This window comes from Terrapene carolina, unplaced genomic scaffold (assembly GCF_002925995.2).
Source record: "Terrapene carolina triunguis isolate 2854851 unplaced genomic scaffold, T_m_triunguis-2.0 Scaffold84, whole genome shotgun sequence".
NCBI lineage: Eukaryota > Metazoa > Chordata > Testudines > Emydidae > Terrapene > Terrapene triunguis.
Genome location: NW_020664435.1, coordinates 34,667,329 through 34,685,688, shown reverse-complemented (window position 1 = coordinate 34,685,688; position 18,360 = coordinate 34,667,329). Strand labels below are relative to the sequence as shown.

Here is an 18,360-nt window from a genome sequence, read left to right as displayed (position 1 = left end):
AGTCAAGCATTCAGAAGTTAGGAAATGCCAGAATAAACATTACTCATGCAACCTTAAATACAGACCCTTTGTACATATGCATTATTAGATAGTCTTTAATTACTCAATCATGCAGAACCAAATTAATGCATAGGCAAAGTAGGTACGTGCCTAGGACCCAAATTTGTGGGGTATGGGCCAAAGTGGGATGTGATTGGTTTTTTGTTTTTTAAACAGTGATGCTGATTTGCATGCACACTGAAAAAACTTCACTCGAGTGAATGGCATTGCAACCTGGTGCACGGGATTACAGCACCACTCGGGTTTGCCCCAGCTGCTCCTTTGTTATGGTGAGCAGCACCCCGAGCGGCTGTTCCTGGCAGATCCACAACATGGCCAGCCCAGTCGCAATGAGTGTACTGTATGGCCATGTGTTGTTTATATTAGAAAGTAGGGACCCGGAAGTGTGTTTGCCTAGGTCCCAGTGATGGGTTAATCCATCCCTGCAACCATGCACTTTTTTTTTTTTTTTAATCACAGGATCCCATTTCATACAGTGCTCAGGTTGGACAGTGATCTGGGAAGGAATCAAGGTTGTATAATAAAGTTTTCTGTAGGATGCCAGCCTCATTTGTAAAAAGAAAAGGAGTACTTGTGGCACCTTAGAGACTAACAAATTTATTAGAGCATAAGCTTTCGTGGGCTACAACCCACTTCTTCGGATTTGTAAGAGAGTTGAAATGCGCATAGAAGGAGACAGGGATTGCAGAAAGTAACAGAATGGTTTTATGCTGAAACTGAATTCTGGAGACCTGGATTCTATCCCTGCCTCTGTCAGAGAGTTCCTTTGTGATTTGAGGCAAGTCATTTTCACCAGAATTTTCACAATTGGCCGCTAATTTTCTGAGTTCACACAGTGAAATACCTGGGGCCAGATTTGCAGAAATGCTCACAACTGAAGTCAATTGGAACTATCTTTTCAACATAGTGTTATAAAAATGTGAAGTACTCTGAAAAATCAGGCCCGAGGTGTCTCAAATTGGGCAGTTACAGTTAATGCACAATTCTGATATTTTGGACCTTAATCTGTCTGTACCTTAGTTCCCCATCTGTAAAGGGGGGTAGTAATAGCACCTAATCACACAAGCATGTTGTGAAGATAAATTTATTAATATCCGTGAAATACTCCAATCCTATGGTGAGAGCACCACAGAAAAGTTGAAGAGGAAATGAATAATTTTGTATTTGGTGCAAGTTTTGGATGATGTACGTTAAATATTTAATGTGGCAACACATTTAATTAAAAGGATAAAATAGAAATATTGAATAACTACTCATTCAGTAATAAGGCAGGGTCCCCTGGAAAAGTGGTATGTGATAATGTAATTAGACAATACTGGGAGTGAATTAAATGATCGTTGAATCTCACGAATAATTTCATGTACTTTCCAAAAATAAAAAAACCAACCTCACCAACCGCCAACTAGAGGAGTTGGGGAAAGGTAAATGTGAATTTACCAAGCCTGAAAGTGTCTTAAATTTTGACTGTCTCAGAACATAGCGCCTAAGGGTCTAGGAATTCATCCTGAATGCCACAAAATATTGTTTAAAATGCAGTCTAACATCTCCAAGTTACCTTAATAAATAGACAAAAGAATTGAATTTTGGATAAAAATAATGTTTTTTAATTAAAAAAACATTTTTTAAAAATTGAAATTATATATCTTTTTACAAGTTGCCAATTCTTTACTTCCTGTTTTATAGTTTTAGATGGCTAAGTGGATATTTAGTACTTGTTTCTTTAATTGGTTTTCTAATTGTTAGTAGAACTTCTGATTTTACATTAAAGAATGCTACTAAGAAGTTTCACACTTAAAATGTTAATCTGTGCTGCAAAAGACATGTCCAGGACCTCATTAGCATCCTTGCTAGGAGAACAATAAAAACTCAGACACAAAATGGATAAGCAAATATCCCTGCTATATTTGCGAACACCATCACCCTCCAATATATTGAAAATCCACAAGACAGCTGAAATGCTTTGACCAGGTTACATTCCTCCATATTTTAAGCCATTGAGACTTGTGCTGCTAAATCATAGAGATGCTTTTGAAAATCCCACCCATACGTATCTAAAGAGTGGGCTTCTTAAGCTCCTGTTTTTGAAAATGATGTCCTGTGTGTATAAAAAAGTTCACAATAACTTTGTTAATGTATTGAAAGTCTGAGTAGTTTTTCCTTTTTAAAACTGAAGTAATTTTATTTTGAAGTGAGAGAGATTTTAAGCTGAGAAAAAAAGTTTCTAATAAAAATACAATTTTAGCTGCTGATGCTGCATACACTTAAGCACATGCATAGTGGAAATCAATGGGACTATTTATGAGAGTAAATTTACGTACCCGTTTAAGTGTTTGCAGGGTCAGGGTCTTATTTTTCAATATTTTGGTTTTTTGTCTCTAGCACTTTTGTAAAATTCAAATAAGATATCCTACCAATGATGGTATTTCTTTTTTGTAAACAGCATCTATAATTTAGTTAATTTATAAATTTTAATCTAAAGTTGCGGTGGCACAGATTTTCAGCTTTGTTTTATGAAGTCTCAACCTGATTTAAATCAATTATTTTTTAAAAAAATTCAGGTGATACCAATCATAATTTAAAGCAGTGATTTATTGGCTTGTCTCAGGGTAGAACAATTAAATGAAAAAAAAATAGTAATTTTTTATTAATTGTGGATTAAGCCTCCCATATATAGGTACAACAGTGTATTATTACCTTATAACAGTTCAATTATTTCTAAAACAGCTTGAAATTCATATGTAAATAACATTTTCTATAGTGGCATTCATCTGTGGCTAGGTCAGGTTTCCCACAAATTTTATAGGCCTTCTGTTGCTGAGAGCAAAAGTTCAAAATCAAGTATAAGGAAGCAGACTGTTCAGAACTAATTTTGCATGTTTTTTAGCTCTTAGAAATACTTTAATTTTATAATATTGTGGAGATTTACTTTGCTATGCAATGTCAATGGTAATTTTTAATGATTGTATTTTTATTATAAGTGCTCAAACTGTTTTCATAGTTAGGGTTTAAGTTTAGTCTGAAGAGTTGTTCCTTTTCGATTCTTTCAAATTGAGGCATGTCAGAATATTTTTACTCTGCTATTCTCTAGTTCTCTTGCCATCCTTTCCTTATTTGTCAGTTCTTCTGGGGGATCTGATTAGAAAGTAAAAATCAGCACAATTGTACTTAAGCATCTGTGAAACTGAGTAAGTTTGTGTTATCACTTACACCAGGGGTGGGCAAACTTTTTGGCCCGAGGGCCACATCTGGGAATAGAAATTGTATGGCGGGCCATGAATGCTCACAGAATTAGGGTTGGGGTGCGGGAGGGGGTGAGGGCTCTGATTGGGAGTGCAGGCTCCAGAAATGAGGAGTTCAGGGTGTGGGAGGGTCAGGGGTGCAGGCTCTGGCCAGCTCTGGCCAGCGTTTACCTCAAGCGGCTCCTGGAAGCAGCGGTCATGTCCCCCCCTCTGGCTCCTACGCAGAGCTGCAGCCAGGTGGCTCTGTGCGCCGCCCCATCTGCAGGTGCCAACCCTGCAGCTCCCATTGGCTGGCTCCCTGTTCCCAGGGAGGGTGCAGGGGGCCGTGTGCAGAGCGTAGCCCTGTGGCTGCCCCTACGCGTAGGAGCTGGAGCAGGGCCATGCTGCGGTTTCCGGGAGCAGCATGGAGCAGCCCCCAACCCTGCTCCCCAGCTGGAGTACCGGAGCAGGACAAGCCCCAAATCCCACTCCCCAGCGGGAGCTCAAGGGCCGGCTTAAAACGGCTGGTGGGCTGGATCCGGCCGACGGGCCAAATGCGGCCCACGGGCCATAGTTTGCCCACCCCTGACTTACACAGCTCTTTCTGCTAGGAAAGCACAACTGTGCAATAGCACAGATGCAGTCATGATAACTTTTGCAAGATTCTTCTGATTTTGTAGGTTGTGTTCCCAAACCTCCAGAAAAGAAAAAATGTGGGATTCATGCAACCCCTATGTAAAAAAAAAACTCCTGCTGTGTCCAGCTGAATTTCTTCCAGCTCTTCTCTGTGGTTTTCAGTATCTATCTTCTCTTCAACTATCCTTCTCTCTCTTTATCTCTTTTCCCTTCAGTTTAGTTCAGTGCTCCACCCAGAATTCCCATTTCTTCAACTGGCTTTGTGCAATTGTAGTTGGTTCCAAATTGCTACAGGAGCAAAGCAAGATCATTCTATCTATAAATTCTGCAGGTTTCTGCAGCTGCATGGGGAGGGATGAGTATCTTTTGTATCAAGTTAGAAAGTGCACTATGACATCCTTGCTGTCTTTTGCTGTCTCCATTCTCTCTCTTCCTGTCTGTTCCCTAACTCTTCGTGTCCTGTTTTTACTCCTATGAGCCATACTTCTTCCTTGCCTCCCTCTCTTCAACCCCTCTGCCCTTGTAAGCCTGCACCAAAACACACAGGACTTTTAGTTTAGGCCCCAGTCCTGCAAAGGTTTGTGTGTCTGCTTAACTTTATGCACATAAATAGTCATTAACTTCAGTGGAACTACTGATATGTGAAGTTCAGCATATTTGCAGGATTTGGGCCATAATTTACAATCTAAAAAACCCACCAGCAACATGGAATCATTATGACATAATTCAAATAATCACATTAACTTTTACTCTAATACTGTGGTCCCTTCTCCCTCTTCCCCCCCCCCCCCCCCCCCCCCCCCGGCACTAATCCTCTTCTTGTTGCTATTCTATTCTTAGTGTCATATCTAAACAGTGGGGCAAAATTCTGCTCTCTATTATTATACTTGTAAGAATTTGACTGACTTAATGACATCAGTGGAATTGCTTCTGATTTACAACAGTGTAATTTAGAGCAGAATTGGCCACCATTCAGGTCAGGGGCTGGCTTCTTTCTGACTGAGAAGCACCATGCACACCTATAGCACTGGATACATTTGTATCTAGTCAGATGCATTGTGCATGCTTTACAACAACATTTGGAAAGTCAAGGTTGTTTAGCACTTTTTAGAAATTAACATAGCAGTTATTTGATCGCACAACTGCATTGTCGTGGATCCAGATTTCAACCTTTTAGAATATGATCGAAATCTAAATTTAAATAAATGTCATTTTCAAAGAATACATTAATTAAATATTTGCAAATACTCTATTGAACTCTCAATTAATTATTATAAATTCTGTGAAATCCTACTAAATCTTTTTTAATCCTCTTACATTTTTGATCTGAAGAAACAATTTGCTCCAAGCTCAACACAGGACATAGCTTTGACACAGAAAGCTGTGGAACTCCACGTAAAAGTTGGATTAGTTGAATTTGTATAAAAGAGTGTTGGCAGTAAAAATGTTTCCATTCCCTATAATTGCAGCAGTTGATAGGAGCTGCTTACCACGTCTGCTTTTCAGAAAGCTATAATGGCTACAGTTGTATGAACCAATAGGAGCCTACTGGGGAACTGTCAACTTGAATTGTGTTATATTGGTTATTGCAAGTTTTGTTGTTGTATGAAATTATTAGGGATGAAATTTCACAGCAATGTGATTTCAACTTGAAGGTGTCCCTTTGAATTTAACAGTATAATCTTTTTCTCTTCTTTCTTGTTCTTCTCTCCAACCCAGAACTTTTAAAATTATTTTTTGGGAAGGATAAGTGCACAAGCAAGAGAAATGAAATGGGTATTATTTCTGTACTGCTATTCTTGGGGAAGCAGCATGGTCCCAATTTTGTGAGATGCTTCGTGCTCTCAACTCCACGGGTGGCGAAGGGGACCCCGGAGCCCCAGCAGCTCTGGGTACTAGACCCTCATATGAACATAAGAACGGCCGTACTGGGTCAGACCAAAGGTCCATCTAGCCCAGTATCCTCTCTACTGACAGTGGCCAATGCCAGGTACCCCAGAGGGAGTGAACCTAACAGGTAATGATCAAGTGATCTCTCTCCTGCCATCCATCTCCACCCTCTGACAAACAGAGGCTAGGGACACCATTCCTTACCCATCCTCGCTACTAGCCGTTAACGGACTTAACCTCCATGAATTTATCCAGTTCTCTTTTAAACGCTGTTATAGTCCCAGCCTTCACAACCACCTCCAGGCAAGGAGTTCCAGAAGTTGACTGTGCACTGTGTGAAGAACTTCCTTTTATTTGTTTTAAACCTGCTGCCCATTAATTTCATTTGGCGGCCCCTAGTTCTTATATTATGGGAACAAGTAAATAACTTTTTCTTATTTACTTTCTCCACATCATTCATGATTTTATATACCTCTATCATATTTCCCCCCCCTTAGTCTCCTCTTTTCCAAGCTGAAAAGTCCTAGCCTCTTTAATCTCTCCTCATATGGGACCCGTTCCAAACCCCTAATCATTTTAGTTGCCCTTCTCTGAACCTTTTCTAATGCCAGTATATCTTTTTTGAGATGAGGAGACCACATCTGTACGCAGTATTCAAGATGTGGGCGTACCATGGATTTATATAAGGGCAATAAGATACTCTCCGTCTTATTCTCTATCGCCTTTTTAATGATTCCTAACATCCTGTTTGCTTTTTTGACTGCCGCTGCACACTGCATGGACGTCTTCAGAGAACTATCCACGATAACTCCAAGATCTTTTTCCTGATTCATTGTAGCTAAATTAGCTAAATTATGTATAGTTGGGGTTATTTTTTCCAATGTGCATTACTTTATATTTATCCATATTAAATTTCATTTGCCATTTTGTTGCCCAATCATTTAGTTTTGTGAGATCTTTTTGAAGTTCTTCACAGTCTGCTTTGGTCTTAACTATCTTGAGCAGTTTACTATCATCTGCAAACTTTGCCACCTCACTTTCTCCAGATCATTTATGAATAAGTTGAATAGGATTGGTCCTAGGACTGACCCTTGGGGAACACCACTAGTTACTTCTCTCCATTCTGAGAATTTACCATTTATTCCTACCCTTTGTTCCCGGTCTTTTAACCAGTTCTCAATCCATGAAAGGACCTTCCCTTTTATCATGACAACTTAATTTACTAAGAGCCTTTGGTGATAATACAGACCCAGCCTTAAATATTTTCCTTTGAAACCACCACTCAACACTTAGTCCTAAATATTTTCCATTGAAACAGCCACTGATGAGGTTTTTGGCATCATCTTCAGAAACTTCTTGCAATTCCAAAATACCATATACAGTGCTTAGATACCACGGCAACTGATGATTTAGAAAAACGTTAAGATAGGTAGAGACTTGTTAATTCTGTTACACCCTGAATTTCTTCAGCTGTGTGGTGCTGGAATCATGTACCTGACCCTCCTCCCTACCCACTTTGTCACAGTTATTTTTAGTAAAAGTCAGGGACAGGTCAAGGGCTTCTGTGAATTTTTGTTTATTGCTCTCCTTCTATATCCTTTCCCATCCCCACTGGTTCCCTGTCCTCTTGCCCAGACAGTCCCACCACCCAGGCTCCTTGACAATCTCATTCTCCTTCCCAGCCTGGCTCCCAGTCTCCTTGCCCAGCTGGTCTCCATCTCCTCCAACCCAACTCCCAGGCCCAGTTTCCCAGTCCTCTCCTCCTGCCAGCCTCCAATCCCAATCTCCCCAAAACCCTTCAGGTTATTTGTCCCAATCTCCAATTAGACGCACCCCAATCTGACTCTTGCATTCAAATCAGGCAGCTTTTTTCCTCCAGGCTGCCTGGCTGTTAACAGGGAGGGCACTTAGGGTGCAGGAAAGGCAGGGTCCCTCATTTACGTTTTGGGGACCATCCCCTGGGCCATAGTAACCCAGAGCTGCAATTGCAGGGATAGTCCTACTTCAGCCCCCTGCAGCACTGGACTGCAGCATGTTTATTGTGGACAAAATCTTCAGGGAATTTAGTCACAAAGTTTGGTAAGTTTCTACTGAGCATGTGTGAACTGTGATTGTTCAGAGTCTTAGAATTTAGCTAATTTGGGCAGATTTTCATGGGGATGGCAAAATACACATACCAGACACAACGGTCACCCTGGCTAACTTTCAAGTCCCTGCTCCAAAGCAAGAGGGCGCTAGAACTACTAAAAGAAGGAGTTGCATGGGCAAAACTTATTTTTCTTTAACCTCATTCTTTGAAATTGTTCAATTGTTTTGAGAAAATTCAGCCTGAGGCAAGCAATTTTGGAAATTTTCAGCCTGCATGAATAAAGTTTGTCAAAGTTATAAGCAACTGAAAACAGTTGATAATGGGAAGGGTCATCACCCTTAATTATAAGCAGTACTACCCACTAATTTCGCTATTGTTAATGCAGCATTTTCTAAACTGCAGTTAAGAAATGTAAGGATATTTTATTGCTTCTTGGTTGGTTAAATAAATTAAAGAGCATATGATTGAGATAATTACTCACTTTTTTCTTTTAAATTTAGAGAGTGGAGGGATTTCTTAGCAAAGATATCAGCTATCTGATTTCTAATAAAAAGGAAGCAAAATTTGCTCAGGTTCTTGGACAGATTTCTCCGGTCCCAAGCCCAGGCTCTGCACATACGGGCGGAAATAGTTCACCTCATCCCAGTAGCAGAAGAGATCGACATGATGGAAATTCATTTAAGATGGTGGATACAGTAAGTTTCTTGAGAAAAATGTTGCAAATCATGTGCATCCTACCCCACCTGCTCATACGGTCTTCCCTTATTTTGTTTTCTAAAGGCTGTGTAAACTGTGGAGCTGAGATTGACTTGGTTCAACATAACAAACATAGTTTGAACCAGTTTAAAACTAACTCTGATAGTTAAATATGGCTTAACCTGCCTAAGCTAGAGTGTTTTTCCCCAAAATAAAGTTCAAATATTGGCTCTTTCCTTACTGAAGCCAACCAAGTTTAAACCAAAGTTTTGAAAACTGTTTTCTAGCATAGGGTGGAAAACTGCTTAAACAGCAATATCATTAACAACTTTGAAACAGTGTAATTTAAAATGGTTCAGAACACAGTTTGATCCCTAATGTGAACAAGACCTGCAGTGACATTTGCCAACATTCTTTAGAAACCCAGGAATTGCAGCTACATATGTAGAGCCTTTTTAACATCATTCTACATGATTTTGCTAGTGGAGAGATTTTGTGTGATACAGTCAACCCACTTTCACTATCTTATCAACACTAGTAGACAGAAGATTTTTGTAGCTGTATTATCATCTAGGAAATAAGCACACAAATCAAATATTGTAAATCTGTCTGTTTTCAGTGGTCAAATGTTTTTTGCTACAGAATGACTTTAATAGTCCTCAGGCCCTTTCCCTGAGCACTGCACTGATTTCCACCAAGTTTGTAACACGGTTGACTGAGCAAGTCTCATGTCCACATGTGACACAGTTAAAAACTATGTGGGCATACCATGTCTGATCCCTGTTTAGGAATAGGATTATGACCGGGAGTGGGTGAAAAGCTGAGTTTTCTGGTAGCTGTGAAAAATCTGAAAAAGAATTTAGCTTGAACCAATCCTAAAATTCCAGAAAATATCACTGAATTGAAAAAAGTTGACATTTCATTTCAAATTGAACAAAATGTTTTGTTTGACCCAAAACTAACCATTTTGTTTTGGGGCACATTTTCACATACAAGTAAATGAAATGAAGGTCTAGCTTAACAATATGAAGAGGTCCACCTTGTAATGTTTAGTCCAGTGGTTAGTGCACTTATCTGGGATGCAGGAGACCTGGGTTCAGTTCCCCACAAGTGAGGCGGAGAAGGAATTTGAACTTGGGTCTCTTGTGTTGCAGAGAGTGCGCTAATCCCTGGGCTATCAGGTAGTCGGCAGGGGTTCTTTCTCATTGTCTCCTGTTGGCGTTGTTCCACTTTGTAAAAAATACTTGAATAGTCGTTAGGCCAGAGAGAACTACTCTATATCCTGGTGGTTTGGGCACTTGCCTGTGTGGTGGGAGATCCCTGCTCTAATGCTTTGATCTGTTTTTGGCTGAAACTGTCTGGGAAATTTCTATCAAATTCACAAATAGTTTTGGATCAACCGAAACTGCATTTTTCAACAAATAAACTATTAGTCCAGAAAAGTTCACCCTGCACTTGCTAGGATATACAAGCCAGGTTGCAGTACTTTCTAATATGGTCATTCTCTGTAGAAGGGAACACTTAATCTTGTGTGTGTATCAGGTTACCCAGCATCACTACCTTCCTAAGTCTCTGTTAGTTACTAAGAAATGTGGTCATACAGTAGGGAAGTCGGAGGTCTTGCAGTGGGAGAGGTCAGGATAGAAGTGGGACTTGACAGCTAAGGAGGATTCAGACATGAAAAGCTCTGGAAAAAAGCAGCAGCAGAGCTGGTCATCCTAGAGGTGCCTGGGGGAGCACTTTCTCTCTGGTGTTTAGCTTCTAAGTATTTGAAATGTCTTATGCCCATAGCTGAATATCATAATTTCCTTGAATATGTATTGAAGCATATCCCTTATCATGCAGTTGCACATTGATATGCATTGTGAAATCTGTCTTTGCAGTAAACAAAACTGGAAGCTTAGGTTAAGACTATATTGTTAAACTTTGCTGGCTCTAATAGAGGATATGAAAACTGGTAACACTGATTAACCACATTTTTGTGTTTTCAGTACTTGCTGTTTATTTTCTGTAATTGATCGTCCCAAAATAATCACTGAAAAAAATCCAGAAATCAAAGACATTTCACAGTCCTAACACTGAGCAAATGTGGCCATAAAAACATTCATAAATTCAGGATTTTCAAAATCATATTTGACCTATAGGATGAAGTTAATTCTTTGCTATGTGTCCCTCCTGCTTGGAGGTGACTTAGAATGTTTGGAATCTGAAATATATGGGTGTTCATAAGTGATATCAGTCCTTGCCAGTAGAGGGCTAATATGGCAATACCTTCTCTAGAATTTCACCCAGGCTGTTGAGATGGTACTGTGCCAAAATTTTGTTCCTTAAAACATATTGCTAGTAACTCTCATGGAAGTGGTCTTTCAGTATTGCAAACTATTAACAGTGAAAATACTGAGCTTTTAGCTATATAGATCCCAACAGCACTCTGCAAAAGGAGTGCTGATTTTCAGCATCTGAATGAATGAAAATTGATAGAAAATGGTAGCATGTTAAATAATGCATTAACACATGATGGTTATACGGTATTTTGTTGGTTTAATAGAGGTATTTAACATACAACCTTTAACCTCAATTTGTACAAAAAGCTAATTTTTAACATAAAAAGATAACTCCCCTTATGTTTCACTATCTGAAATGAGCACTAATGTGTTGCATACAATAAGCAAAGTTTCTTTTAATTTTAGGTACGTTTGAGTAGAGGAAAATCTTTAGTTGAAAAAGCTATCAAAGAACAGGTAAGCTGAGCAGTCCATAAATTTGGATTTAGTAAAGATTATTACTCTCTCACTATTCTGAATGGTAGTGAACATCAGCAGAAGTAGAGTGATCTAAGGGAAAATACACTGATGGGTAGTACAGCCAGAGGTGCTATGCTGTTTCTCACCAGCACACTGTACCTTCAGGACTTGTTGCAAGACTCACCTGTTTTTCCATTTATTTCCTGGAGACCTCGGGAAGGAGAGAAAGGATCTATTTTTAAAGGTTTATGACTAATAATTGATATTTTATCAAGGTCTATGCATTTCCTGTAGTTCGTACACACAGAAATTATATACATGAATAAATTCAGCAGTTTCAGGATTCCCAGTTGATAAATCATATAACAATGTGAGCAACATGGGCTTTATGGAAGCCAAATGTCTTCTGGATGGAAAGATGCTGTGACATGAAGATTGTGAAGGCAGTTGAGGCAAGTGAAAGTCATCCTTATCTTTTGGCAGGAAACTGCAGGAAAAGACCATGTCTTGGCCTCAACTTTTCTTATGTCTTGCTTTACATCAAATCTTTAAAGGTATTGCTTTTATTAAATATTAATAATGTTTACTTTTTGCAGGAATTAATCCCTTCAGGTAGTATACTATCCAATGCCTTGAGTTGGGGAGTGAAAATACTTCATGTTGATGGTAAATATATTTGTTTTATAAACTTTTAATCAAAACGTGAAATTTATTTTAATTAAATCACTGGCAAGATTTGCTATTTTTCAAAAGTATTATTAAAAACAACAAATCACTTCAAGCATTTAAAAAAGCAGTTTGGCTAAATATAAATTCTCTCCTTTTTTGAAAGATATTAAAAATTATCTTGAGCAAAAGAAAAAGGAGCTCTACCTGATCAAGAAAGCAAGCATTTCAATCAAAGATGTGGTAAGTGAGTCCTTTCTAACTTAATGAAATAATTATTAGCAATGACAAATATTGTAGGTGAGTTAAATAGTTCCTTCCAAGATGCTGGTTTATTTTATTTAAATAAACTCTTACTCATGAGTTTATGTATTAATTTTCTGATAACTGGTATGTCTTTGGGGCCCTCAGTAATTTTTTAAACCAAATCAGTTTAAAAATCAGAAGGGAAATGCTTGCTATGTTTGACTAGCATCATTTTTTTAAGATAAATTTGTAATATCCTTAATCTCTTTAATAATATCCTTAGTCTCTCTAGTTCACCGCTCTGAAAAAAGTATGTCTAGAAGCCAGTAGCTGTAAAGTTTCTGACAGGGCTATTCCCCCTGCACCAAGCTAGAGTAGACTGGGGACTGCTCTAATTTACTCTGTTTACTAAGGGTCCCACAAGCCAGAAAATTGGGATAATGTCATGCCTTAAGGGTATCCCAACCATGACCATCTTTTCCCTGCTATGGATGTGTAAGACCCTCTACTTTTATGCCACTGAAGGATCCCAGTTGCACTGGGGTGATCTTTCCAGGGCTAGATAAGCAGTAAAGATCAAAGTGACGACACTATATAGAAAAATTTGGCCTACAGAGTGTGACTCTTCGCAGATTGCACAGCAAAAGTCTCCTGGTTCCCAGTCTTCTCACCGGAGTACAGTGTCTTCAAGCTACTCCAAGTGTGGTGTAGAGCCAGCATATAACTTTTTATTGGTCCCCCCAGTTCCTGGTTTATGATCGGCGTAACTCTATTTAGGCTACTGTTGTTTGGCTGGTAGCTTTATATTTTTAATTATGGCAGTGAATTTTTATGGATGCCCAGTCCACCTGATCTGTAGTATGTAAATAGCAGATAATACTGTACATGCTGCCCTGGAATTCAGTACAAATTAACTTTTTGGAGCCACTTGGAAGCCTTTGCTGAATCTCGTGAGTGTATCAATTTTCCTTTCCGGGTCTTGTCATGGCCTGATATTTTTCAGTAATACAAAATCGGTAATGTTGACTCAGTATCTTGCCACATTCCAGGTAGTCTTAAGTAGAGCTACAACTTGAGGAGGTTATGGAATCTGAGTATTTGGTTTTTAACCAATAAATCCAAGGACTTAATATTTTGAAATTTGTAAATATTTCCTGTAGTACAGCCCTGATTTGCTAAAATAACATGGAATAACTATGTCACTTTTAATCACGTAAATTAGTGATATTTTTATGCAAGGAGCCATAAATGTTCTGAAACCAATAAAGTTGCCTCCTACAATTTTTAACAGCATTTTTACCTGTTATCTCCATTTATAATAAAACAGTATTGCAAAAATACCATGAATATCCATCAGCCAGTTTTCACATGAGTTTTTACCATGATGGTTATGAGGAAAAAGACTAAAATTTTATTCATTTGTTAAAAAATTATTCTTGAATAGCAGAATTTTGCAATATTTCTTTGAGAAATAGACATGACAGATTTTCAGAATATTCATGTGCCTAATTTGCATATCAGTTAATCATGATTTCACACAAACATGCACACACAGTTTTAGAAATATTCCACTAAATGTTGAGGTTAAATAGAAACAATATTCAAACTTTTTTTTCTTTTAACTAGGGGAAACGATGTGGTGGTCAGAAATCAAAAAGTAAGTATTTTGACACTTGTTGAGGTTTCTACGTTGTCTTGTTTTCTGAATGCTGAAAAATACATTGTTTGTCTGAGAGAGCATCCTTGGCATACTCTTAATCTAGTTGGCCTGAGAAAAGTGTACAAAAATATCTCATGGTAATGATAAGTTTATGGGCAGATATTTAAAAAAAATCAGCTGGATGTCTGTCTATACAAGTAGTTCATTGTTATAATAAACAATAAGTTTATTGTTGGGTGGGGGGAAATATTGTGATTTTTTTTCTTTTTTTCTTTTTTTTTTTTTTTTTTTTTCTGTTGAGCAGGTCGGCTGAAAAATCCATTTGTGAAGGTGGAAGACAGAAGCTGGTAAGTACTATTTCTGGATGGGAGGGGTTGCTGCCTTACTCTCTAATATGCTCAACAAACTGAATCATTTGAAAATACGTGATAGTCTTTCTGGACGACTGATTGTATTACTGCTCCTTGGCCGTGTTGACTGCAGATAAGAGGCTGTGGCGGTATAATCAACCTCCAGGAGAACCCAAAGTCTTTGATTGGAAGCGCATGTTTATTCACTGAACTAGTGATAATGCATCACAGACTGTATTTACATTACAAAATTTGGTCAACATAAGTTACATCATCTTACCTCCACCAACTTTTTATATCGCTCGGGTGTGCATACCTGGCTGTTTGTGTCAGCACTCGCATCCTCACCACAAGTGGTTGCATCAGTAGTAAATGCAGTTTACCCGGGACAGGTTATCCCATTGTCCTGTGCCACCATCCAGGTCAATGCCTCGTGGGACATTTTCACTGCGTAGTTGGATACCAGCAATTTGCCCAGGGATTTCTGGGAACTAGGGGTCAAGTTCCCCCAGTGCAACTTTTTCCATCCCATAATTTTTGCATCATTTTTTAAATTCCCAAAATCCTGCCTGTCCTTTTCAATTTCTACCATCTCTCTGGTAGAAGCCTGGACCCTGCACAGCTCAGCACAATTCTAATAACCATTGCTAATTAGAGGATCCACAATTCTTTTGTATTTGTGGAACTTCAATGAATATTACTATAACTGGTGGTATTGTGAGGAAGAGGAAATGTTCAAGGATGATGAATGGGTAATGATGGACACAGAATAAAAATGTCAGGTTGTTTCTGGCATTCATGGAGCAACTCCACCTGGTAGATGGTGCTTCTGGGCCTGAGAAACGAGCACTGAGTGTTGGGGATCATATCATAATGCAGATTTGGGATAATGAGCAGTAACTGCAGAACTTTCGAATTCAATAGGCTGTGTTCCTGGATCTGTGTGCTGAGCTTGCCCCAGCCCTCCAGTGCAGACATACCAGAATGAGAGTTGCACTGACAGTGGAAAAGCAAGTGGCAGTTTCGCTCTGGAAGTTTGCAACATCAGATTTCTATCGATCAGTGGCCGGTCATTTCAGAGTTGGTAAATCCAGTGGGGTCCATTGTCATCCAAGAGTGCAAGGCCAATAAATATATCTCACTGCACAGGACTGGGACTCTTGTCAATGTGCAGGAAGTAGTAGGTGGATTTGAAGCAATGGAGTTCCTGAACTAAGGTGCTGCCATAGATGGCACCCTTTTCTGATATCCCTTTTCTGGCACCACCCTACCTTGCCAATGAATACATAAACTAAAAGAGGTACTTTTCCATGATTATGCCAGCCCTGGTGGAGTGAATTATCTGGAACGCTTCAATGACATCGGTGTGGGCTGGACAGGGAAAGTATATGGCGCGCATATCTTAACAACGCAGGACTTTTCCAAAAGCTGCAGGATGATTTTGAATGTGCTTTTGGTAGTTTAAAAGATTGCTGGCATAGTTTACTGACTTGAATGGATCTCAGTGAGGCAAACATTTCTATTGTTGCTGCATGTTGTATATCACATAATATTGGTGAGATGATTGAGAAAGGCAATTGGCTGGGGGGAGTTGGTGAGGTGGACCAGCTGGCTGCTGAATTTGAACAGCCAGATACAAGTACTGTTAGAAGAGCCATCTGTGGGGCTATGCAGTTGAGGGAGGCCTTAAAAGAATGTTTTAAGTCAGCCATAGTAGTGTTGTGTGATGCTTTTGTGAGCTACTGAACTTAAACATGGACTGATTATTGGTTCCTGAAAAGTAATTTTGTAATATGGCATTTATGCTTGTTGCAAACTAATAGATATACACTTAAGTTTCAAAAAAAAAAAAAATTATTTTATGCAAATAAACAGGAAACAAAGTTAAAGTGCAGTAAGCATTTTAGCTCCACTGAAACAGGGTGATCCTCACCTTTGTCTAGCTTGTCCTTGTCCATCCCTCCATGAACGCAAGTCGACGCCACACCATTCTATTTTGTTGTGAGCACGTTCTTTCCATTTCTGGCCAAAGAGTTCTTTGTCCAGCGTATTTTTGTTCTGCCCAGCGGTTGCTTGTGGTCTCTGAGGATCCAGTCACTGATGTGAGCTGTCTACCTATTGTCTTGCCTGCAGACTACATGACCCACCCATCTTCACTTTGCATCACACATTGCCTGCACTACATCAGTCACTTCTGTACACCTTCTAATCTCCTCATTCGATATATGATCACGGAGCAATATCTTACACATTCACCTTTCCATTGCTCTCTGGGTGACCTCTAGTTTTTCTTTCTCCACTTTTGTCATTGACCAGCTTTCTGTTCCATATATCATTGTTGGCAGAACAGTGGAGTTAAACAGTTCTTGCTTTTCTTCATGGGCAGTTCATCATCCATTAGAGATGTCTTTATTTTGTTGAAGCTTGCCCACCCTGCCTTTCGCCTCCTACTGCATTCCCCTTCGAATGAGTTGTCTGCTCATTTGCTGACCCAGGTAAATATATTTGTCAATCTCCTTGATTTCTTTCCCATTTACAGTGATGATTCCTTCTGCACAATGCTCATTCCGCATCCACTTCATCTTTGACATGTTCACTTCCAACCCGATATCATGTGAAAGTGTTTGCAGTTACTGCAAGTTGTTCTCCAGTTCTGCTGTATCCTTTGCCAGTATTATGCAGTCGTCAGCGAAGAGAAGATGTGTTAACTGTTCTCCATCACTTCTGTTTCCTTCTTCCCAGGTCAATTTCTTGAACAGCGACTCCAGTACTGCTGCAAACAGCTTCGGTGAGATTGTGTCACCTTGTTCGACTCCTCTGTGAATAGTAATAATGCAGGGTACATTGAATAATGTTCTCTGTCAAGCAATTGCGATTAATTTCTTTCAGCAGGTCAGTGTACCTCGGATCGATTCCAGTTTCATTGAGCGCATTGAGTACAGCGTTAATCTCCACCGAGTCGAATGTCTTTTTGTAGCCGACAAATGCAATACACAATGGTACTTTGTATTCCTTGCATTTTTTGTTGAGCTGCCGAACTGAGTGGATGTGATCAATTGTCGAATATCCTGAGCGGAAACCAGCTTGTTCTCTGCTTTCGTGCATTTCAAGATCCTTCTTAATCCAATTGAGTATGATGCGGGTGAAGACTTTATACACTTGTGAGAGGAGTATGATCGGATGGTAGTTGATCAGTTCTTCTGGATCGCCTTTCTTCATCAATAGTATTGTTTTCAATTTCTTCCATACATCTGGAACACGCCTGCTATTGATGTGGATGGTGAACCATTGCGCCAATGCTTTGAAGAGAGTGTCTTCCCCTGCTTTCAGATATTCTGGCCAAATATTGTCCACTCCCGGACTCTTCCCTTTCTTTATGTTACGAACTGTGTATTCAGTTTCTTCCCACCTAACGTCGGGAACTTCTTCTGTAACCTGCTGCCTTGACGGTGTACGCTGGACATTGACCTGTGAGGAGTAGAGATCATTGTAGAATTTTGTACATATTTCATTCATCTTGCTTTCCGATGTCCTTTCACCATTTTCGTCTTTCAGCAATGCCAGCATAATCTGTTTCAGCCTAACATCCCTTTCTACCTTCTTCAGACTTTCGTTCTTTTCGTCCGCCTCTCTCAATTTCTTCTTTCTAAAGTCTTCGTAGTCTTCTTTGATCTTCACACGAATTTCTTTGCACAGTGTTCTGTATTCTTTGTCCATTTTTCCTTCTAATTTCATGCATGCCCTTCTCGCCATCAGATTTACAGTTTCCTCACTGGTCCTCTGCTTGCATCCCAGCATTTTCGGTGCTTTTGCCTTCTTAGCTGCTGAGATTATCTGCAAGATAAACTCCTCGTAGTCCTCATCAATGTCCTTGTTGACCTTTATACTCGAGGTCCATTTCACTTACTTCCTGTGCAAATGTCTCTTCATTGAAGTGCCATTTTTGCTTCGGTTTCTGGCTTCTCTTCACTCAGTCTTCGTAAGCATTGTCAACGCATAGTTTTGAGCGCAACGTACGATGTTCTGAGCCTGTGCAAATGATTCATTCTCCTATTGCCACTACATGGTTGAAGATTCTTCTGGTATCCATCATTACATAATTAAT

The 18,360-nt window shown here is 39.4% G+C and overlaps 1 protein-coding gene across 2 annotated transcripts in view; it reads left to right on the top strand.

Annotated features, from left to right (window-relative positions):
* Positions 1–18,360, top strand: part of DBF4 (DBF4 zinc finger) — a 38,011-nt gene that overhangs the window by 5,274 nt on the left and 14,377 nt on the right. For both annotated transcript variants that reach the window (XM_024197528.3, XM_024197527.3), the window contains exons 4-9: positions 8,394–8,588; positions 11,280–11,330; positions 11,930–11,999; positions 12,166–12,242; positions 13,872–13,902; positions 14,210–14,252. In XM_024197528.3, the coding sequence (XP_024053296.1) occupies positions 8,394–8,588; positions 11,280–11,330; positions 11,930–11,999; positions 12,166–12,242; positions 13,872–13,902; positions 14,210–14,252 (467 nt within the window). The remainder of the gene's footprint in view (positions 1–8,393; positions 8,589–11,279; positions 11,331–11,929; positions 12,000–12,165; positions 12,243–13,871; positions 13,903–14,209; positions 14,253–18,360) is intronic.